The sequence below is a fragment of the Nansenia antarctica genome, assembly GCF_963989245.1.
Source record: "Nansenia antarctica genome assembly, chromosome: 20".
NCBI lineage: Eukaryota > Metazoa > Chordata > Actinopteri > Argentiniformes > Microstomatidae > Nansenia > Nansenia antarctica.
Window position 1 is genome coordinate 6531577 of NC_137693.1, and position 23938 is coordinate 6555514.

A 23938-nucleotide genomic window follows, 5' to 3' on the forward strand; every position below is an offset into this window, starting at 1 on the left:
TTCATTTCTCATGTCAAGGTGTGCTGTGGTGCCTGCAGTTATGTGTTCTTGGTATATCACCTGAGGTTTCTGCAACATGAATGTGTGTTTGTATGTTTCAGGTGGAGGTGCAACGCATTAAGAAGCACATGTCTAAATGAGCTGTGCTTCTCAAAGGGCATTACATTACCATCATCAACACAGCCTGGATACAAGGTTGTCTGTCTGAAAGAAGCTTAATTCTCTCCAAATGAACATTGTCCGTTGCAATGTGGTATCAATCATTTAAATAAAAAACATGTTTATTTAAAAATGGAAATTAGGAGCATTTTGTACAGATATATTTTATATTGCTTATCATGTGCAACATGATAAAAAACAAATTGAAAAAAAGTTTGTTGTTTTGAGTACATTCTTTCGTTGCATACACACGCGTATCCTATTCCAACATCAGTCTTATTCATTTACATTCATACACATGTTTGCATACTCAACAATGGCCGTATCACGTATCTATGAATGACAGTAGCATTCACGTTGAATTAACACTCTTTAGTGTACTTTTTAAGTACAGGTGTACACTCATTAGTGTACTTTTTAACATTCTCTCAATAAGTACCTTTAGTCAACATAATTATTGTACATATCTACAATGCCCTGGTGACATATTTGAGCCTTTTTAATTTCATTGTGAGTGAGTGTATCATTATGTGCCTGGCTAATAACCCATCCTCACATGGCTCCAACTCCTGACTCCGTGTACCCAGAGAGGCTGTCTGTCCACGGGGCCTGCTGCCGCCCTTGTGTACGTCTTCACCGTGGCTCAGAAGTTGGAGTCCTCACAGGGAATGGGTCTGAACACTACCTCTCTGTTCTCCTCTAGAACGAGGTCGTAGCGACATAAAGGCCTACATGTAGCAGAGAGAGGGTGACACTGATAAGTACTGGTACAGAGAATTCACACAGGCACGACAGTTAGAGAGGTAGGTAAGAGAAATAAGCTACAAAGCTGCATTTTTCCATCTTAGTTGTGAGAGATATGACATCTGTACACAAGTCACACGTGAATGAGTCATGGGGGAAAAGTGAACGGTTGTTCAAGGTTGTTATTTCACAGTAAATAATAATAACATGGGGTGATGATGATGTGTTGAGGTGACAATGGCACAGACACTTGGAAAGGCCACACATGGAAAATGTGGCTAATCGTGAGCTTAGAATTGTAAGGTTCTATCTCCGTTTCGGGTAGTTCAGAGATATTGAGCGTCAACGTTTTTACATTCCATTGTGTTTTGTGAGATGGAACCTTTGTATTTTATGAATTACTAACTCACAACATTTCAACATTTAAAAAATAACACCACACAGGCATTAATAAACACCTAATGGATCAGATTATGTAAAAAAACTAAATTTTGACAAAAATGGAGATAGAACCGTATAATTCTAACGTCACGATGGGGTGATGATGATGTGTTGAGGTGACAATGGCACAGACACTTGGAAAGGCCGCACATGGAAAATGTGGCTAATGTAACACAAGTACACAACTGACCTGTCTTTATGCTCCAGAGGCGTGAGACGGATGCGGAGCACGCGTAGCTTATATCTAGGCTTGAATGCGTTCCTCGTGGCAAACTTGATAGAGACCTTTTGGACACCCTGGAGGTCTTTATCAAACTGGGCCAGTAATGGGGTATTGGTGTATTTCTGAAACTTAGACGCTTGACTGAAAAGAGAGGGACAGAGAAGGAGATGTTAAGATTCGATGTAGTGAGGTCCCCCCAGAGTGTGTGTGTATTTCTGTCTAGGTTCAACAGTGAGGAAATTATTGTTAGGTGGATAATGTGTTTTTGTATCTAGGTTAGGTTTGTGTACATAGTATTTGTGTGTGTACAGTATGAGTGATTGTACAGTGTACAGTATGTCTTCATGTAAGACTCACTGGTTGATTGCTGCCTTTGCCTTCTCCGTGCCATTGTTTAGTTTGATGCTGATATATCCCCAGCGTGTATCCTGGTTCCATATGACAATGTCCACCTTGTAGTTTGTCTCTGAGAGAGAGAGAGAGAGAGAGAGAGAGAGAGAGAGAGAGAGAGAGAGAGAGAGAGAGAGAGAGAGAGATGGAGAGAGAGAGAGAGACAGAGTGAGTCTACAGTGTTTACTTCGGGAGGACAACTGTCTGAGTTGATAGATATTGACTTACTGCAGAATGGGGAGTCACTATTGGTAGTGAAGAACGCCTGTGTTTGCCCCAGACTCACCAGAGTATCCTTCCACTCACCGATGTCATAACCTGGAGCAATGACATACAGACGAAAGAGTGTAACAGCCTGGTCATATCTAGTAGAAGGTAAAGCCCTTCCAAATAAATATTTTGCCCCTGGTTTCACATGGGAGTACTATGTGATTCATTCATGTCCATTAGCTTAATTAAAGCAGTGACTTTGTAGAGGATGAACACAATCATAGCTCTAAGTGGTAGAGAGAGAGACTTTAATGAGATGTTATTGATCTATCAAATGGGAGTAATAGTGCCCACCAAAGACTGGACATCCAGCTTCCCCAAATCGATCACAGTTCGTGCAGAGGCCACCCAGGAAGTCGGTGTATGAGGAGCAGGGGTATGATCTAATATTGCAGGTCTGGTTCAGGGAGCTGAGATAGAGGTACACTGACCTCTGGTGGTCACATTTAAAATAGGCTCCTCCTGGGGAGAAAATGGGAGGGAGAATTCATTATTTGTGATGCCTATATGATCACAGGAATAGATCACATACATTCAAAGTTATTGATACCAGGTAAGGTTGAGGGTGACCAAATACACTATCTACAGTATGTAAGAACTAAGAAATATGCCTATGGCCCAGTAGTTCAATACGTTGAATCCCTATCTGATCGGATCAGATTGAGATTAAACGTTTTGAACTACTGGGCCTATATGATCACAGGAATAGATCACATACATTCAAAGTTATTGATACAAGGTAAAGTTGAGGGTTAAACCAAATAGACTATCTACAGTATGTGAAGACAATCTTATTCACAACTGATGTCCTCCTACCCAAAGACAGAACTCTCAGCAGTGAAGAGCCTCTCGCTAACGAGTTTGATAGCCACACCCCTCTTACTCCAGCTGACCATGTTTCTGTTTTCTGATTTGGTGGGTTTATTCTGTACTCTTACCTGAGAAGATGGTTTTTGGGCAGCCAGGCTGGTCAGCTCCACCATTAGCATAGAAATCAATGTGGCCCAAAGGCTTCCTGAAACCCAACGCTGGTAATAGATAACGCACGTATTAAGATGCAAATACACAACATGAAACACATTAAATGATTCCTCTGGTATGAGTAAAATAGAAACATTTGTGCAGAAGTGCGTACCATCCATGTCTGTGTGCAAGACATCTACAAACTGTGCGTCTGTGGGGTCCAGGCGGTCCTCTGGGCCCTTCCCAGTGAACCCAGGCCCGGCTGGATCCAGAGCTGATCAGGAAAAACATCAGGACATATGGGAATCATATTGCGCTGGCTTTAATTTGAGAGGCAGATAAGAAACAGACATAGACTGTTTCATAGTTAGAAACTGACCTGTGATCCTCCCCATTTTGCCATTGAGTTTGGCTCCCACAAAGCCTGCAATGTGAGCTCCAAGACTTATCCCAATCATATGGATGGAACTGAGAGAGACACCGTGCTCCTGAAACAATCAAACAGGTACAACACTGTTATCACACAGAGGATACCAGAACATACTGTCATGAAAGCAGAGACACACCAGAAAGAGTTACTGTATAACACAGACTGGGAAAGAAAGACAACCATTTCACCCATAAGTTCATACCAGAATAGGCTTTGATCAGACAGGTAAGCCGAGCTCTCACCTGCATTTTCTGGATAAACGCAGTAAGGTTGTCGGCTGTCTTTTGTGTGTTGGCCACTGCAGTGAAAAAATTTAAATTCGCGGCGCCACGATTCCAGTCCACCACAAGGACGTTCAGGTCCTCCCGGACCAGCAGTCGCTGAGTGAACTCATCGATCCACTTGGGCGGAGATCCGGTGGGACGGTAGCCGTGGATGACGAAGGTGGTGGGCTTGGTGAGGTTGAACTGGGGCTGCGCAGACATGTTGTAATGGGTCAGCTTCCGACCACAAGTCACGTTGGCCCGAGTGTACAGCAACAGCTTCACATACAAGCTGGTCCCAATGAATGAGTCATGGAGGTCCAGATCTGTGAACTCATCACACTGCTGGGCTGGGGATGGAGTGAGTGAATGAGTGAGTGTGTGAGTGTGACAGAGAGAGACAGAGAGAGGGAGGGAGGGAGAGAGAGAGAGAGAGAGTGAATAAGAGAGAGAGAGAAGCAAAAATAGATATAGCATTAGGAGGAAAAACTGGTTTCAGACGTCACATGAGTAGCTTTTCCTCGAAGTGACTGTTGCATCAGTGTAACCACTACCATAAACCAGACTGACTCAACAAGCTATATTCATTATGACTGTGGGAGTATTATTATGTCCCACCCTGTGGTTGGGATGACATTGTAATAGTGCATTTAATCATGACACGTGTGTGTGTGTGTGTGTGTGTGTGTGTGTGTGTGTGTGTGTGTGTGTGTGTGTGTGTGCGTGCGTGTGTACCTTTGTATGTCTGAATAGTTCCCAGCAGCAGCAGAAACCACAAAAGAGACATCCTTAAACCTGCAGCGAACTAATGACAATAAGGGACAGGAAGAGATGTTTAGAGATAAGACTGTTGGGGAGATGGTTTACAATACAGTAGACATTAGCATACAGTAGCATTACAGTAGCACAGTAGCATTTTCAGACAGATTCCTAGAAAGTCCCTAAGACGTCAGCAGCACCCCACCTTCCCCTTTTAGAGTTTAATGTTTTGTATGCATGAAAAAGTGACACTGAAACTGCATTGTGTGTGCGTGTGTGTGTCAATTGTGTGCGGCTTAAGTGGTTTGACGCTTCCCTGTGAGTGTGTGTGTGAGAGAGACAGACAGAGAGAGAGAGAAAGTAAAAAAAAAAGCGACGTGTTAGGAGGATAAACCGGTTTCTCCCCAGTTAATGTGCAGTTGATGTTGATGTTGACCTTTCGGACACATTGACGGCAGTTACACTGCTTATCTATTTTGTGTCTTAAACCCCTCTGCGTTTGTTTAAAACTCTGATATTTTAGATACAATAGCCTAAACAGTGGTTTGTCTTGTCTTCTAAATATCCCAAACAGCTGAGAAAATAATCACAGGTTGTTGCCACAGGTCACAGGTTGCTCATGGAACAAAACAATCTATCAGACAGCAAATGTTTGATATAAACACAGAGAGAATACATATTTCTTAGCACAGAAACAGCCTGCTAATAATCTAATAATTGTATAAAGTTATAAAGCATGCTTATAAGTTGTAATCAGCAGATACAAATAATGTGAGGGAGATATTAGTGGAGAGATACAGTACATACTGTAATATAAGATCTTACCGTTTATGGCGCTGGTTCCTAGGCTCAGTGTGTCAGAGGTCCAGAGTACTCTTCATGTTTGCTAAATGTGTGTGTCTGTGTTGACTCCAGGAAGTGAATAAGGAGTGACAGTGTCGTGTAAAACTATACTCCTCCACCCCGCCTCTTATTCTCACAGGTCTGAACCGGAACACTCCCCTTTAGGCTAGGCCTAACATTCCTGCTCTGGGTTGATACCTCTTATCTCTGCAGCCTGCAATTAGTGACACGTTAAAAAAACAACACAATAACATCCCAAATACATTAATTTATCAAAACAAGAGCATGTCTCTGTGAGCTGGTCCCTAACCAGGGACTTAAAACAAGTGTAATGAACCAAGTGCTCCAACTTCAGTCTATCCTGAAGATCATTAATACAATAACAACAACAACAACAACAGCAGCAGCAATAATAATAATAATAATAATAATATTAATAATAATAATAATAATAATTATTATTATTTATTTATACATTTATTTATATAGCACTTTTCATACATAAGAATGCAGCTCAAAGTGCTGTACAATACAGTGATTAAAAACAATGTGCAGAGAAAAAGTAACAAGGAATAACAGTAAATTAGTAAAAGATTATTGAAAACATGATAAAAACATTATCTGGTCAGGACTAACATCAGGTGGTCCACCACCACACACTTGTTGGTTTAGTCAAATTCTACTAACCACGTCATGTAGTTTTAATCAAACATACAAGCTTCCAAATGTGTTCAAACATTCAGGATTATACAGACTTTAAGGTGAACGGCGCAGCGGTCGTTCAGGTGACTGATTAACACGTATACAAAACATATTTACAAGTTCAGGGACAAGGTTAAAGCAGGGGGGTATTCCATCAACATCGCTAAAAGAAAATCCAGGTTTAGTCTGACAAAGTCTCGCGAGAGTTCCTAAAGATATACAGGCATATTCCGATAAGTCTCGCGAGAGTTATCAAAAATAAGCCAGGATTTTCCTTTAGCGACGTTGATGGAATACCCCCTCAGGTCTATGGCTCATGCAACCCTACACCATGGTTAAACTGTGTACGGTACGCCACTGGCTATGAGAGTAACACTGTGGTCCATCCCACCCACCTCCCCTGCCTCCACCCGCTCAGTTGCTCAGTTGCTCTGTATTTAAATTGCCTACCGGGTGGGGGGGGGGGGGGTGATAAATTATGGGCTCCCAGCCTATGTTATTCTGTTTTTGTTTTTTTTAATCAATTATTTATTTCAAAACAGTACACATGAAAAATTCACAATTATCACACCAAACAAAAGAAGTGTCTGTCCTGACTTTTTTTCTTTAACTTACCCCCCACACTATAAACACACGAGTAACCCCCCCCCCCCCCCCCCCATGGCGATACCATTTTCATTAAACAATTATTAAACCAACCCCCACAGAGTCGAAGGTGGCAGAGAAATGGGTAGCCAAGCAGATCATCTCCCACCTCAACAGTAGTTCTTTCCCCTTACATCCCATGCAGTTTGGCTTTAGGGCCAAACACTCTACTGAGACCGCAAACTGTCTCTTTATAGAGAAAATAAAATCTCTCATGGTGGTGTTGTAGGTGCTGTGTTCCTCGACCTTAGAAAAGCATTTGACACCGTCGATCACAAAGTCCTCCTCTCCAAGCTGAAGTTGATGTACTAATGTATGCTGACGACACTGTACTATTTGTACATGGTCAGACCAAGACGGAGGTAGCTGCTGTACTTACTAAATCTATGGCTCAGGTGACGACATGGTTGAACCACTGTCGTCTCCAACTTAATGTTTCCAAGACGGTCAGCATGTTTTTTACCAAAACAAACCGTTCTGCTTAAGAGGCACATGTCATTGTCTCAGGGGAACAACTACAAGTTGTGAACGAGTTCAAATATCTTGGGGTGCTGTTAGATTCCAACCTCACTTTTAAGGCACATATCAAAAAGGTCTGTAAAATTGTCAAGTTCAATCTGTCCAACTTCCACTTTATAAGGGACTACATGTCAACAGAGGCAGCTACCATGTATGTCCACGCCATGATCTTCACACACATCAACTACTGCATAACAAGCTGGTCACAAGCAAATCCCACAACCTGCAAAGCACTCGAGTCACTATTCAAACAAACAATCAAAACACTAGACAAGAAGCCAAGACACTTTCACCACTGCACAATACTGAAGAAACACAACATTCTAAGCTGGGACAATCTGAAAGCCTACACAAACCTCTGCCTTGTCTATAACCATCCACAATTTAGCCCCACCACCACTTAACACCTTCATCTCACGACCAGGAAATACGTGTGTCTCTTATTGTCTGTGTCTGCATGTTTTTCCAGCATGTAATTCCGTTGTCAATTAAAAAATCGTCTCCCCTTCTTTTCATTATCATTATGGAGGCTTTATGGTTGTTGTAACTATTATTATTTTAATGATACAAAAAAATCTTGAATCAGAATCAGAATTTATTTTACAGTACACAATAATACAAATCTTTGGCTGTGGTTCTTCAACATTAGCTTTGCAGCAAGGTACATAATCACAACAATACCATCATCACAATAATCACAAGTAAATAAGTAAATTAAGTAATGATAAGGAATAAAGTGATAAGTGATGGTAGTCGCACTACAGCAGAATTAAAGTGCAATCAATAGTGTAACATGCTGTGCAAAGTTCAACAAGATGAACATGAAAGTGTTCAGGTATTTCTCAAGTAGTCAGGTAGTGTGCAATTCCTGTGTCCTAATGTTTTCAACATTAGCATTGCAGCAAGGTACATAATCACAATAATAAGTACATGAGTAAAGTAAGTAATGCAGTTTTCTGGTAGAGGTGGATTTTTCTTAGGTGGAAAAACAGGGGAGGGTCATGCTTTTTTCGACCAATCACAAAACAGTTTTGCAAGCGCGTCGCTTCGCGCTTGTGGGTGTGTCTAGCGCTGTGAAGGTCTGAAAAGCGGCCTAAATCTTTTTTTATTTTTTTTGTTGAGAAATCTGAATGGTGGCGGAGGAAATTCCATCGTGGCGGCCCGCCACAATGAAATGCATGTAGAGGAAACACTGTGACTCCACGGAGGCCACCGGGGTACCTCCCAGCGTGATGGGAGGGGGCAGGGCTGCTTTCCTTCGGAAGTCCACCACCATCTCCACTGTTTTCAGAGCATTTAGCTCCAGATTGTTTAAACTGCACCAGCTCTGCAGCCCCTCGATCTCACCCCTGTAGGCAGATTCGTCCCCCCCGGAGACGAGGCCCACCAGGGTGGTGTCGTCTGCAAACTTCAGGAGCTTGATCGAGGGGTGGCGGGAGACACAGCTGTTGGTGTAAAGGGAGAATAGTGCTGGAGACACGGGGTTGTCCCAGTCAAATGGAACAGGGCGACAGCCTGGCTCCACGTATTGGAGTCCAAACCTCTCCCCTGTGTCCCTGTTGGAGACCTGCAGAGCTGGATATTTAGCCCGTCCTGTCACCTTCACAGAGGCCATGTTCAGCTCCACCATCAGCAATGGGTCAAACACTGCAGGTAAGACCACATCAGGCATCTTCAGGTCCACCAGCCTCTGGAAGTGCCAGCGTGCCACTCCAGTCAAACCCTGGGCCTGGAAAAGCTCAGTGGACACCCGGTTACCTGTCACCCACCGAGCCTGGTGGAAATGGTAGCCTTCCTGCTGAGAGGTGCCCCTGACGCTGATCCAGATGGGCACAGTCGCCCCCTCACCCTTGATGTGGTTCAGCTGCAGTGTTCCCCCATACCTGTAGAGAGCCCCGTCCTCCACCTCAGGGTGAGCCACACATCATTGGGGTCTTCTTGGTTACAAACCCTGCTGACACAGCTTTGACAGAAAGTGACAGTGGGGGGGGGGGGGTAACCCAGAACTCCTCCTCCTCCGAGCAGCATCCTCTCCTCCCCCATCTCACGGAAGCTGCTCGCAGGCGAAGTAGTCTTTGAGGGGAGCGAAGAGGTGGCGAATCACAGGGACACTCCACGACTTCCCCAGGACCATCTGCCTCTGCTGCCGGTTCATGTTCCCCACGTCGGTGTAGTGCTTCGGGAACCCAAAGATCCTGGAAGGAGGGACAGATGAAACCCCCCCCAAAAAAAGATAAAACGGTTAACTTCAGGAAGTGAAATGAGATTCTGGTCCAGTCCAGTGGTTTACTGGTCACGGGTAACGACTAGGAATGTAAGAAGAGGGCCGGGGTTCAAATCCTGCCACCATCTTAGTATATACAATACTCAAATCCTCCCTCATCTATCTGCCCCTCAATTCCCAACTGTCTCTAAGAATCAATATGAAAAGAGGAAAAAAATAAAAGTGGCAAATGAGAAGAGACGCGTACTTCTCCACTTCGGTGATCCACAGCATGTCCTCCTTGCCGTTCATCAGCACGGAGCTCTTGGCCTTGCCCTGCTTCAGAGAGTTCGTCTTGGTGGTAATGGTCCGCACTTTGACGACCTGCGCCAACAGAACACAAACAACAACATAAGACATCGAGGAATTCACTTGGATACAGTGTACGTCGGAACGGGGAATAATGTTGAATTACGTCCGATGGAAACGGTGTGAAAAGCAACATGACAGCAGGTTTTGAAAGAACACAAACAGGACCGCAACAGGAACAGGAACACAAAACAGGACTGGTACGGTTACTGTTTAGGGCACAAGTATAGGACCGGCTGAGATTGTTCTGACCTTGGCTTGCCTTCCGATGCCGGTCTCCAGGCAGTCCTGAAGGCTGAGGTTGTCGTTCTGGGAGGCGATAATGGGTCTGGAGGAACACAAACACACACAGGATCAAACAACAGATTCTATCCCACAGGAGGGGAAACTGAAACCTTAAACCAGTTAAGAAAGGTCACCCAACCAGGGAGCCTGTCTGAGGTATGTCTCAGCCTGAGAAAGGACTGTTTGAAGGATTGTCTGAGACACCTGAGATTCGTAATGTATTTAGATTACACCCGAATGTATTCTTTGCTCTAGGCACAGGGTCAGCCATAGTCAGTGCCCCTGGAGCAATTAGGGGTTAAGTGCCTTGCTCAAGGGCACAATGGCAGTGGTAGGCACCTTGGATATGATGCCAGCAACCCTCCGGTCACCAGCTCATATCCGGCTCACATCACATTAGGCTACCTGCCTCCCCTTTTTGGCACACAGAAGAGGGAGGATCAATTTCATTCACTGTACACTTTCATTTTGAAATATCAATGATTTGTTTTTTGGTTAAGGTTGATGACATGTGGATCAGAGAGGCTACAGGTCGTTTGATAGTAGGATAATCATGTGTAAGTATAAGATCGTGAGCATAGAATTATAAGGTTCCATCTCCGTTTAGGGCAGTTCAGAGATATTGAGCGTCAAAGTTTTTACATTCCATTATGTGTTGTGAGATGGAACCTTTGTATTTTATTTTTACTAACTAAAAAATGTCAACATTTTAAAAATAACACCACACAGGCATTAATAAACACCTAATGGATCAGATTACATAAAAAACATTTTTTTACAACCTTATAATTCTAACGTCACGAGATGTGTAAGTCCCCGTACCTGTCCATGCCAGGGATGTTCCCCCAGAAGTACCGGGCTCTGTGGGCCGGGCTGACCTTCACAGCATCCACCATCACCGGGTTACACTGTCAACCACACCACAGTTTTACACTACAATCACTCCTAAAACTGAAACCTGAATAACAACAACACACACTGAGTTACTCCATCACAACTTGTAACCATGTAATTACTCTGATTACAACTTTAAAAGTAGAAAACAATCGCAAACAGACATCACTGTCATAACATCTCAATCCAATGTTGTTACATCACCAATGTGAAAGTATGACAGATACGGGATACAAAGCGGATGAAAAGAGGATGAAAAGAGGAGAGTGGCCGACCTGCAGGAAGCCACAGATGGCATTCTTGTCCTTGCCGGCCATGGTCACCACATTCTCAAACATCCAGAAGAAGGGCCGAGGGTCTTCCTCTCCAGGCTTCAGGACCTGGAGCAGCCTGTGGTAGTCGAAGAACAGGAGCCCGGAACCCTCTGCAGGCAGGGAGCACACAGCAGCAGGCCCTGTTACACCACCCACCCTGATACTCAACCCTGGCCCTGTTACACCACCCACCAGACCCCTGTTACACCACCCACCCTGATACTCAAACCCTGGTCCTGTTACACCACCCCCCTGACCCCTGATACTCAACCCTGGTCCTGTTACACCACCCTCCTGACCCCCGATACTCAACCCTGGTCCTGTTACACCACCCTCCTGACCCCTTACACCACCCTCCTGACCCCTGATACTCAACCCTGGTCCTGTTACACCACCCTCCTGACCCCTGATACTCAACCCTGGGCCTGGGGAGCCACAGAGGGTCTCCAGGACCAGGGGGGTCCTGGTTGTTGTCCCAGACTAGGGCTGCTATCACACCTAATTCAACTATCACCTAGTATCGACTATCACCTAGTATCGACTGATCTTCAGAACAATGATGAAGTGAATCAGGTGTGTCAGGACCACGGCCCTCCAGGACCAGGAGTGAGGATCCCTGTATGAGGAGAAAGAACTAAAGGAACCGGATAGCGGAGCAAAGAGCAGCTCATGGACAGATTCACTACTTCTCTACTTCTCATCAGTCAGTCTCACACCGCCCCCTGTTGGTAATATCTAATAAATACTACACAGAGGTAGAGAAACGCCGAAACAATTGAATCAAAAGGTAAACGTTTGAAATCACATACCATACAATCCTTTCCGGGCTGGATTGACGACGGATAAGTTGTTGCAAGGGCTTCCTCCGATGAGTAGATCAAACGGACCCCATTTCTCAACCTGGAATTGGAAAGCAAGATTGTCGTATACATTAAATATAGATAGACACAATTCAAGACACAATTCAAGGCCTACTTGAGTGGCTAATTATTTTCTGCCGTAATGGAAAAACCTGAGACCACACATGCTCATTGGGCGCATTGTACTAACAGTATGAAACGTGATTAAGCAAAACATTTATCCGTACGTGTTGTTCGGTGATCTCCTGCACGTCGCCCACATGGATGATCTTGCCGTCGTGGTTGACCTTGGAGACGGTGATGGACTCCTCACAGATCTCTGACGCCACGTATGTCTCCACCTTGAAGCCCAGGTCTTTCAGGACCAGGTAACCTGGGGTCACGTGTTATATGTTATATGGCAGAAAATCTTTGATCTCTCGCTTCTACCGCAGAGCACATAGTAGAATCAGAACAGCTAAATTAGAACTGTAGAATCAGAACAGCAGGATATTGTGTTGGTGAGCTGCTGACCTGTGGCGATGCCATCGAACAGCGAGAGGACCCTGATTGGCCGACGCAGGTTGGCAGGGATGGATGGGTACACACGGTGAGGCTCCTAGAGGGGGCAAAGGTCAAACACACTCCTTCACTTACTGGCCAATCATTCACCTCATAATGAACCATACTAACATGGCCACAACACCCCCCCCCCCCCCCTCCCCGTTGCCTGGTTCTACAAATCACGGCTCTTCATTTCGATAACATTGTCCAACAAGCCCCCTACTTCTAGGCCACTCACAAACTCCATGGCGCTGTTGTTGGCGAAGACGGTCTGAACGCGGATGCTCCAGTCCAGCCGGGGTTTGAGGGTCCCGTGGCGGCAGTCGGGCTGGCACAGGTAGCAGATCCACGGGTCCATGTCCTTCAGAGAGTCAAAGGTCCCGGGCCCCACCAGGATGTCCAGACAGTTCACGCAGAAGGAGCTGGGAAGAGGACAGGACAGGGGTGGGATGTCAGCTAGCGCACCTCATTTACATTTACATTTTTGGCATTTAGCAGATGCCTTATTCCAAAGCGACTTACAATCAATACATTTGAATACTAAGCATGTGAATCAGCAGTCCACCATTCGTTGCAGGAAGAGTACTCTAGCTCGGGCCCGGGGCCACTGATAGGAGGAAAAACCTTCTCCCTATTATCGCCTTCTACTAAAACTTTTTTTTATTTTTTTTATTTTTGATTATTACTGGAGAAACTGAGAAACAGTACAATGGGGTAACCTCAAAACCAGTCCTGTGTTTGTCAGCCACGTCAGAGTATTGACACCGTATGGGACGTCTCGCACTCTGTGTGAGACTGACAGGGTTGACTTACACACATAAAAACACTTGAAGATACGAACGCATTCCACAGACGAGGAGAGAAGAAGAGGATCGACACAAGACAACTCCCAAAGGCTGTATTGTTGCTGTGTACTCATACGGTTTGTGCGAGATCAACGTTGCTAAAGGAAAATCTAGGCTTATTTTTGATAAGTCTCACGAGAAAAGCAAAGACGCTAGGCTAACTCACCGACAGCAGCTGTCGTGGCCACACATGATGACCTGCAGACCATAGCAGCACACCGTGCAGTAGGACTGGTAGCCGTCGTCGTCATAGCGATACAGAGTCTCTTTGAAGTTGTCCTGTCGGAAGGGGAATGTTCAGCGTTACCACAATTCTAGAATAAAGTCCCTAAATTACAAGGCATAGCATGTCATACTCCATCTTACTATTTTTAATCACTTCCTCCTAGACCTATCCTATGAAGAGACATCTAATGGACAATTTAGGTACTGCAAGATAATATATACTTTAATGATCCCCCTGGGGGGAAATTTGGGAAAGCTGGACTATTATGCTGTTGTAGACAACGCAGGAAGAAAGGAAAGGAGTTGAATGTCGCTATAAGAGGGACTATTCAATGTGACTAAAACTAGACTAAAATGTAATGAATTCCGTTGACTAAAACTAGACTAAAACTAAGAAGGATAAAATTGACTAAGTGTGACTAAAACTAACATGCATTTTCATTTAAAGACTAAGACTAAATCTAAAATAGCTGCCAAAATGAACACTGCTAAATTAGAATAGTAAAATACCGCCGTAGAAAGAACTGGAAGAGAGTTCGATAGGGTTATTGTCTTACTTTGCATTTGGAACAGAGACTTCCTTCGAAGAGCGGATGAAAAATCTCAACGTCGTCTGTGCCGCAGCAAAGACAGAACTCTGCAGAAATGAGTGTGAATTGAATGAGTGTCTGATTTCACGAGTCAACCAAAGAATGAACGAGTAAGACATGGATTATAATCTTAGGATATGTCATTATTCACTAATCATTTAAAAAAGAATGATAATTTAAAATAAATAAATAAATGTGCAGATGTTGGCACAGCCTTTTACCTTCAATGTCGTTTCCCTTGTCCAAAACCTTGCGCACCATTTCCCCTGGAAAACAAATTTAAACAAACAAACAGTCAGGATGTGTCATCATAGGTAGCAGTGTAACAGTGAACAGAGAAAAACAAAAGCAAACAAATAGGTAAATACTGCAAATACAAAACATGATTTTAAGTATCTGTCCAGAGTGGATAGTTCAGTCTAAAGGAGGGTAGCTGATGCAGGCAGTTCTAAGAAGGAGTGGTGAGTAGAACCGAAGACAGTTCCATTTTGAGGAGGTGAATATTTTGAAATGAGTCCTCTGGTCTCTAAATCAATATTTTTTAAACAATTCCACAGCGGGTGTATATCTGGATGTAGTGAGGGTTTGAAGAGCGTATACGTAATCATTTCATAGAAGTCATTCTGAAGGCGATTATCAGAAATACACTAGTATCTCCGGTCTCCGGTCTCCAGATCCAACATCTTGAAAGTTCCGGCGACCTTACCTCTTAGAGTCTGGTCTGGTTGAACGTAGGCCTCGCTCTGCTCCTTGGCTTTGTAGTAGGACCTGGGTCTTTTGTCTGGCGGCAGGTACGCGGGGTCCGTCTTCTTCCCTTTGGCACCGTTCACAGCGTACGGCCCGCGCCTGGGCTCCGGGTCGACCCCACTGCCAGAGGAGTCAGACGTTTGGAAGTCTGGGTCTATCTTCTTCCCTTTGGCACCGTTCACAGCGTACGGCCCGCGCCTGGGCTCCGGGTCGACCCCACTGCCAGAGGAGTCAGACGTTTGGAAGTCTGGGTCTATCTTCTTCGGCCTGCAGACTTTCTTGCGGCGCGGCGCAGAGGTCTTGGGTTTGGGCTCCGGGTCGACGTCAGAGTCTGACTCTGGGGGCGGCCGGCTGAAGGAGCCACCGTTCTCGCCCGGGGTCAGAGACAACTTGTTCAGGCTCCCAGACACCTGCTTCAGCTCGGCGGCGGCGGGCGTCTGAACGGCCTGGCTGCTGATGCTCTCGGCGGTCCGCTTCCTCATGCTGAAACCGGACGACGTCCGACCGACTTGGACGGGCAACCTCGTCTTGCCTCTGAAAGCCTCTTTTCTTAAAGCGTCTGGATGTATCTGAAATAACAATAAATATCTCTCACACCAAACATAACTATGTTTCTGTCAGAGATGTATTCAAATGACATAAAACCCAATGAAACACAGAAAAATTGAAAAATGTACCTTTCGTGTCAAACAAATAATGTCGTCATCATCTTCGTCGTCAATGACAATGGACTGTAGTAGTTTCAGCTCTATGGATAGATATTTATATATAAAAACATGTGAACACGAACATGTTTTATTATTGAATTCAATTTGTTTTCAGAATTAATAATCCGTTTATGTGGTCAGTTTCCTCACCTATGCTTGTGTCTGCTTCAACTGGCCTGGTGGTCTTAGGCTCAGCAGCATCAGTCATGTCTATGACATCTGAAAGCAACATGATGTTATGGAAGACTGTTAAACACGACACAACACTAAGACACAATGCAAGGCATACCAAGCTGACGGTGATGAGGAGCAATCATAACATTCCAATAACAATGCGTGTGTTATTAACATTTGGACAGTTTCCCTTGTCAAAAAAGGAAATCTGCTTTGTGGTGTTGTACTGTACGTCCTCTAAACCAGTGTTTCTCAACCCTCTCCTCGGGGCGCCCCAGCCGCTCCACATATTTGATCTGTTCCACCACCAGCACACCTGATTCAACTAATCAAGTGCAAAGCAATTATGATTTGGACTTGATTAGTTGAATCAGGTGTGCTGGTGGTGGAACAGATCAAATATGTGGAGCGGCTGGGGCGCCCCGAGGAGAGGGTTGAGAAACACTGCTCTAAACGAGCAGCAGAGGGTTGTGGAGGTGACTGTTTGGTATCTTACCAGATGAGCTGTCGTCACACTCCAGTGGTTCGTCACAGTCCAGGGCGACCGCTGGCTCCTTCACATCGCTGTCCAGTAGGCCGTCTTTACCCTTTCTCTCAAACGCCATCATCCAAAATGATTTAAAACAACTAAATAATAAAAGTACCACAAATAAATGCAAATGTACAGATTAGGCTAAATCATACCTGTCAACATTGGGATTTGAAAATAAGGGATATTTTCCCGAAAATAAGGGATATCCCTCCCCACCGTCCACAAACCATACCCCTTACATTTAGACAAGGGTACACACAGTCAATCCTAACATCACCACTAGACAACCATAGGATACTAGATTAGATTTGACGTTATTGTCATCGCAGAGTACAAGTACAATACAACGAAATGCGTTTAGCATCCAACCAAAATAGTGATATAAGGGCATGATATAAAATAGAACAAGAATAGTGATAGGTGACTATATGTAATATACAGTAAGTGCAGAGGTAGTGTTGTAAACATCAGTTTAGAGGTATATACAGTTATCTATGTGCAGTTATGAGCTACAGTTATGAGCTATGTACAGTGAGGTAGTTTATGTACAGTATCTAATGTGCAGAAGTATAAAAGACGCTATGTCAGGAGACATACCGGTACCCTTTATTGAGAAGAATGTAAAATGATCTCTTGTAACAATGAATGACCATGTGATCATGTAAAACACGTGTTAGGTCTCATACTTAATGTTATCCAAGTGAAGGAGAATACTTTATAGTTCACAGGTAAAGGAATCCCCGCAGTTGTCCGCTCCTAAGTTAAATACAATTCCGTTAGGAATGCAGGCCTATCCCACCGCCTGTGTCACCCAAAGTACAACTCTACCTGCCTATTTCTCTACATACATCTTTGCACAAATGGAAGCACATTATTCACTGTTACCGTGTTGTCAAAGCGAAAGTTACATAGAAAACACATACAAGCATCGACTCCCTCTCAAAACACCTACATAGGTCAGGTTCATGCAGCAGAATGTCGTTTGCAGTTACAGAACTGCCGTTTTCTTTTAAAACATTTCGTTTCAAACTATTGTAGGGAACAACAACATACCTTGTTTGGCGTTTCTGTATAGTAGCGTCAGGCAGGTCAAATCCAGTCATTGTAAAAATGAATGAATTAATGGGCTTTATGCAGTAGACCTACCCTCAAACCCCCATCCAAAATGTTAATGAGGTGTCTGAAGGCCTCTGGGAATAATCTAGTCTTTATTCCCGTGGGGGCAGGGAGGTGAGATGTCTGGCAGTGGGCAAGTCAAGAAAAATCTATGGTTTTTGTAACCATAGTAAATATCAAATTTTCACTTGCAAAGTAAAAAATAAAATAAAATGTGTGTGTTGGGGGGGGGGGCACACATCAAGTCTGGTCACCCTAGGGCACCCTAGGGGGTTAATCCGGGCCTGATCAAAATGATGGCCACACTAAAATATCTGCTTGCCACCCACATGCCCAACATGTAAATTTTCAAGCCTGCAAACTGTGACACTTTAAAATAATGTGAAAAAATACTTTCTTGTGCAATATGACAACCCTAGTTGACTATCTGTGCAGTATAGTACAGTGGCTTGTGTACATAGCCTTTATTGATGTAAACCAGCTCCTTTTTCCTTTCCTAAACACCAGGGGAGCCTCCCCTCCTAAATTTCGTTGTTTGGTACCTGTACTGTAGCAATGACAAATAAAGTCTATCTATCTATCTATCTATCTATCTATCTATCTATCTATCTATCTATCTATCTATCTATCTATCTATCTATCTATCTATCTATCTATCTATCTATCTATCTATCTATCTATCTATCTATCTATCTATCTATCTATCTATCTATCTAATCTATCTAATCTATCTAATCTATCTAATCTATCTAATCTATCTATCTATCTATAAATCTCTAGAATCGCCAGACTTGGATATTTACAACCCCTTTGTCCTATTGTGACACAAGATGGCCAGGTGGAAAGCCCACGGCATTCAGATTCAGATTCGACCAGTTCACTTTTAACGACGCCAATTCTCACATGAAAAGAACTTGATTTAAATTATTTGTGTACACAAGGTACAGTGTGTCTCCTGAAAAAACGCCACTCCTGGCCATAAAGGAAATGTGTGGTTCTTTGTATTAGTGGTCTCTCACCCCTCTCTGGACCCATTCACACCTCTCACCTATCCCTGTCCCATCCAGTAACACACTGTGTTGCTCATTCCACGAATGCATGATCCTTACAAGTTGTACCTCGTTGTAAAGGTGACTAATCAGGCTTTCCAACGACATACATTCAATACTATTATATTTCACATTCAAATGATCCAACACTTTACCCACATCAAAACCCTTAACTACGCCTTTTCTGTCGCTGGCCGCTCCAACCCATCCCATTAAACCGGCATATTCATATTAATATATCCCCATAATCGGTTACAACGGAAGAGCATTTTAGAAACGTTTTATAGTACTACGGAAGAACATTAAACATTGTCTTTAACACCGAGAGGGGGTGCACCGTTCCTGGAGGTACTGCAATACCTGTCGATGCGTGGAGTGGACGGAGCAAGCCCCTATTCCATCTCCCTGCTCCAAAAATCAATTTAATATATGGTCCCCGGGTAGGGGACGTATCAGATATTAAACTGATAAGAACAGATTTTTTCTTTCGAAAGGTTTTATTGTAAAAAGTACAAGTACACGTTATGACATTACATGTTTAAAAAAAACATGGCTGTTGTACAGGAGCGGGGTGAAAAATGGTTTCGAGGAAGGGTAGTGATTCTCTGGCAATGGAGGTCACGGTTTAACCACAACAATAGTTTCTATATGCATTCCACTACATAATAATTTAAAAATAGTGTTTTAACATTGATAATGTAGTGCCAATGTACAAAACATCCCCAAAACACTACTTTTCACTATTCCAAACCGGGAAATTCAATACGTCCCGTGGTCACGTGGTAACCCGTCTCCAATCGTAGCGAAAGGAGGCATTTGTTAACCAAAATCACATTTACCGCAAACTGGAAATAATTACCAACCGGTTACATGTAGTAAAACGTAATGCGATTATTATGTGACATGTTTGGATAATGACACTTAACTTTTCGCCTGAAAATGATTGACACAGACACACAACGCCAACACACACACCGGAGCCGATAGAAAGACCTCTGTCGCCCTCTATTATTATATCTATTATAAGTATTTTGCTCATTGTCAATCGCCCCCTCAATAATGCTAGTTTAGTTGTCATTTCTTGGTTTTATTATGTATGCCGTCGGCTTTATTTTTATGGTTGAGCCAACAATGGCGTTGACGTGCCATAATGGTCAGAATAACCCTTCACACCAGAGGAGATAGGGCTGCTAGGCCTTCAATGGTTTTTGTTATCTGTAGATCATTTACATACGTTCGACCCTTAAAGAGAGAGAAGGAGGAGGGGCACCAGGTGTACTTCAACGGTAAGCCCAGACAATTGAATTACTGTAGCAATTTCTTTAAAACAACAAGTCTTTTGTTAGATACAGTAGAGCTTAATGTTCTATTCTATTCTAAACTTAGTACCATATTGTCCTTTTAATGTACTTTTTTCCTCCAGGGAGCCGTATAAAACATGGCATAGGGACTGCGGATTTACCATTTATTTTTGTTTTATTAATATGCACTGTCCCTTGAATAAATAAATGAATCTGAACCTAAGTGTCCTGACTGAACTACAAATACAATTCAATTATCCATCCTTGAAGTCAAAGAAGCCCATCCCACAGGCAATTGACAGTATTTCTCAAAATGGCCAGGCCTCAATTTACAGCATGGCATATGTCTTTGGTCAAAAGTGTATACTTTAACTAAAACCATAAAGACGTTACATGGTAAAGCTATGGAGTTCTTTCTTTGCAAATCACACAATTTACTGAATGAAGTTTTTGTTTTGTTTTGGCAGTCAACATCACTGATCTATCTAATTTCCATTGAACTACAGCACACCATATTATGCCCTAATGTAGCAATAATGGTTTCAAAAGCACAAAAAGTGAAGAAACTAAAAACTAATGGTACAAGTGAACACCAGGGAAGAGGTAGTGTACAACGACCCCTAGCGTTACGAATCATGCATTACTCATTTAATGTCGCAATGTAGTGCTTGGTCCATGCTATCCTTTACGGCACACGTTCATCAATGATATCTTTCTCGATTCAGCTGATTTCAGGTCCCCAGACCCGGTGAAATTAGTAAGATCCTCTCAGATTTAAACTAGTTCAATTCAATCGTTGGTTCACAATGCAGAACCACAACGAGGCAGACAAAACTGTCTTCGTGGGAAATTTAGGCATTTCAGTAAATGAGGAGATTCTGTTCGAGCTGTTTCTGCAGGTAGGCACCCTGCATGGCAAATGAATGGAGGACAGCAGGATCTGCCCAGGCTCTCTCAATACACTGTGTCCAATTCCAATCGCAGAGTGTACATTCTATAGCCAGTTTCTGAATCAATTGTGTCCCTCTAGTTTTCTCATTGTAGCCTATGAGATAAAACAAGAAGTCATAGGGAGACAGTAAACATAGCTGCTGGTTTGATGTTCTCAGACCCAAACTCCTCTGACCAGGTGACCCACTACATCATGTGTCTCTGTCTTGGCTGTTTGGCATAATGGGGCTGGTTTCACAGACAAGGTTCAAGCCTAGTCCAGGATTGCATCACTCTTGCAATGGAAAATCTCCATGGAGGATGCTTTTTAGTGTAGGATTGGTCTTATAGTCTTAACCTGCGTCCATGAAACCATGTTGATGTGTTCTAGAACCCATCAATGAGCTCTAATCTAGGGACCAGAGGTGGAGTACAGGGAAGGGAGGAAGAGGGAGTAGCATGTGTCTGCAGAGCCGGAGAACCATTTTGGGACCGCAGGTCTAGGACCCTAGAACTAAACTTGCAGTCCTAAACCTGTGGGACCTGGAACTGCTGTTGACTGGTGCTCCAGCTCTGCCGACACATAGTATTGGGAAGAGGCCCTGAAATGCTATATGCTATGACACCAGAGTTTACAAAGCTTGTGTCTTGTCTGTGTCTTTATTTCATGTCTCCAGGCTGGGCCACTGAAGAGGGTCACCATCGCGAGAGACCGCGAAGGTCGTCAAAGGTCGTATGGGTTTGTGTATTACAAGCATGCTGAGGCTGTACCCTATGCCATTGCCTTGCTCAATGGCACCTGGCTCAATGGCCGTCAAATCAAGCTGCAGTACAGCTCTGGTAGGCCAGTGTTTCACTTCCACAAACACTTGCCATTATTCACTCACAGATTCAGAAAGTCTGAAGGGAACGAGTATGTTGAATATGTTGTTAGCAGATTGTTCAATTTACAGCTTCTCAGCTTTCTACTCGCGAATACTATAATTGTGACACTTACAGATATTTAGCATTTTTTTCTGAGTCGGGCAGTCCCACTGATATTTTTCATTTTATTGGACAGATATAGTGAAGACACAGGAAAGTGAGGAGAAGAAGGGAGAGGGGGCATGTCAGCAGGGGGGCATGGGCCGGATTCTAACCCATGCCGACATGGGCATGTGTGCACTGTAGACCACGGTGCTACGCCACTGGACCACCCCAGGCCTCCTCCTGACCTTTCAACAATAATCATTTTCTCCGCATGAAGAGTGAAGGTGTTATATATTGTAGTATTATGGTCAGGACACTTACCTTGGTTTAATCATGTTTAATGACAATGGTAATACCTTTAAGTTTTAATGGCTCCACTCTGTATAGCTCCCTGCCTGAACTTTAAACAACATACTAGTATCAAACCCCCCATAGGTAGGGAAATACAGAGCGACTGAGCAGGTGGAGGGATGGTGGGTGGGACAACCAAAAAGTGAAACTCATGTAGCCAGTGTTACACTGTTTAACCATGGTGGAGTGTAACATAAGCCTTGTCCCTGAGACATGTAATGATGTTTTACATGTGTGTGTATCTGACAGACAGCGGCGCTGTTCAACTTAAAGTGTCCTGCCTGAACTTACCTAAACGAAGTTTGTAGGTGCTTGTAGGTGTAGTGTGTTATAGACAGGGCAGGTGGTGGTTTTAAGCCCCTCCCCCTTGCACCCATGTCATAGGTAGTTCTCACCAAGATGGTGGCAGACCTCAAGACACAGACGACCGCGATGACTCTTCATACAACATGTCTAGGTGAAGCACACCTGGCTATTCCCATTTAAATAGATAGTGTTCATTCTTTACGATGCCATGACTGGATTCCATCGGAAAGTGTTTCAGTGTCTTTTTTCTTCCTCATAGTGTGATGAATTGTCTCCCAGAAGCCTCTGTGTTCCACTTCTCTGGGCGTCCTGATGTCAACATCCCCTGTCAGGAACAGTTCCACTGGAACAACAAGGTGTGGACAAACATATGGGAAATTAATTGAATGTGCAGTCGAGTGACGACTGACTACTATGGGCCGCTCAGACCCTGGAGGTTTTTAAATCCCTCCTAAAAGCCCACCTGTTTTCCCTGGCCTTCCCCCCCACTTAGCCATCGTTAGGTCCCTGGCTTTTATTGTTTTATTGTTTTTAGTCCTTTTATCTTCTCTTCTTTAATTTGATCATATCTTGTATTGTATTGTGTTGCATCTTATTTAATATCCTGCACTTTACCTGTTCTACGCCTGTGAAGCACTTTGGTTCAGCTGCTGCTGTATGTAAACGTGCCATACAAATAAAGCTGACTTGACTTGACTTGACTATGAATGCATAATGAACTGTGTTTTTTGTGTGTTTTAGATGGTTGGCTACCCTATGGAGCAGTACCCCCTGAGTATCACCCCTCCACAGCCTCTCTACTACACTCCCCCCACCCCCATGTGTTCCTCTGCACCTCCCCCGACCTGGCCGATGCCAGGATACCCCCAATGTGCCCCGCCACAACCCCCCTGCCCTAGCCAGGGACAGCATCGCCTGCCGTCCCAGTGCTCTACCCAGTCCAAGAGGCAGCAGACCGCAGGTCCCCAAGGAGAAGGGGAGTCTGGAAAGCAACGCAAGCACAGGAAAAGCCGCGAGAGCAATCACAGGCTGCAGAAGCACTGGGGCGGGTGCAAAAACTGAGCACACATGCACATGAATGATAAGCACACGCATTCAGGCTTGCACTTTAGCATACATAGCACTCCAGAAACTATTATGGAATGATATTCCCCACAAGCTGAGTGGCTTCTGTGAGGATGGTTGTTACAGACAAGGCTTTACTATGGCAAAAATACTGTAATATAGCCAAAAAACATCTGCTCCTGAATATAGCCAACAACTTGCCTTTAAGCATT

The 23938-nt window shown here is 43.9% G+C and overlaps 2 protein-coding genes across 2 annotated transcripts; one reads left to right on the forward strand and one right to left on the reverse strand.

Moving 5' to 3' along the window:
- Nucleotides 1-802: 802 nt before the first annotated feature.
- Nucleotides 803-5520, reverse strand: lipia (lipase, member Ia; the record flags this gene model as incomplete). Its single annotated transcript, XM_080549863.1, has 11 exons — nt 5468-5520; nt 4619-4688; nt 3863-4233; nt 3570-3678; nt 3363-3464; nt 3166-3255; nt 2522-2689; nt 2186-2275; nt 1925-2033; nt 1535-1708; nt 803-887 (listed from the first exon to the last, which is right to left on the reverse strand). Exons 2-11 carry the CDS (start codon nt 4668-4670, stop codon nt 803-805), a joined length of 1350 nt encoding a protein of 449 aa, XP_080405989.1. The 5' UTR covers nt 4671-4688; nt 5468-5520.
- Nucleotides 5521-20911: 15391 nt separating this feature from the next.
- rbm11 (RNA binding motif protein 11) lies at nt 20912-23723 on the forward strand (the record flags this gene model as incomplete). The annotated part of the gene is made up of 5 exons (XM_080550043.1): nt 20912-21004; nt 21713-21875; nt 22740-22812; nt 22921-23017; nt 23403-23723. 5 exons carry the CDS (start codon nt 20912-20914, stop codon nt 23721-23723), a joined length of 747 nt encoding a protein of 248 aa, XP_080406169.1.
- Between the last annotated feature and the right edge of the window lie 215 nt (nt 23724-23938).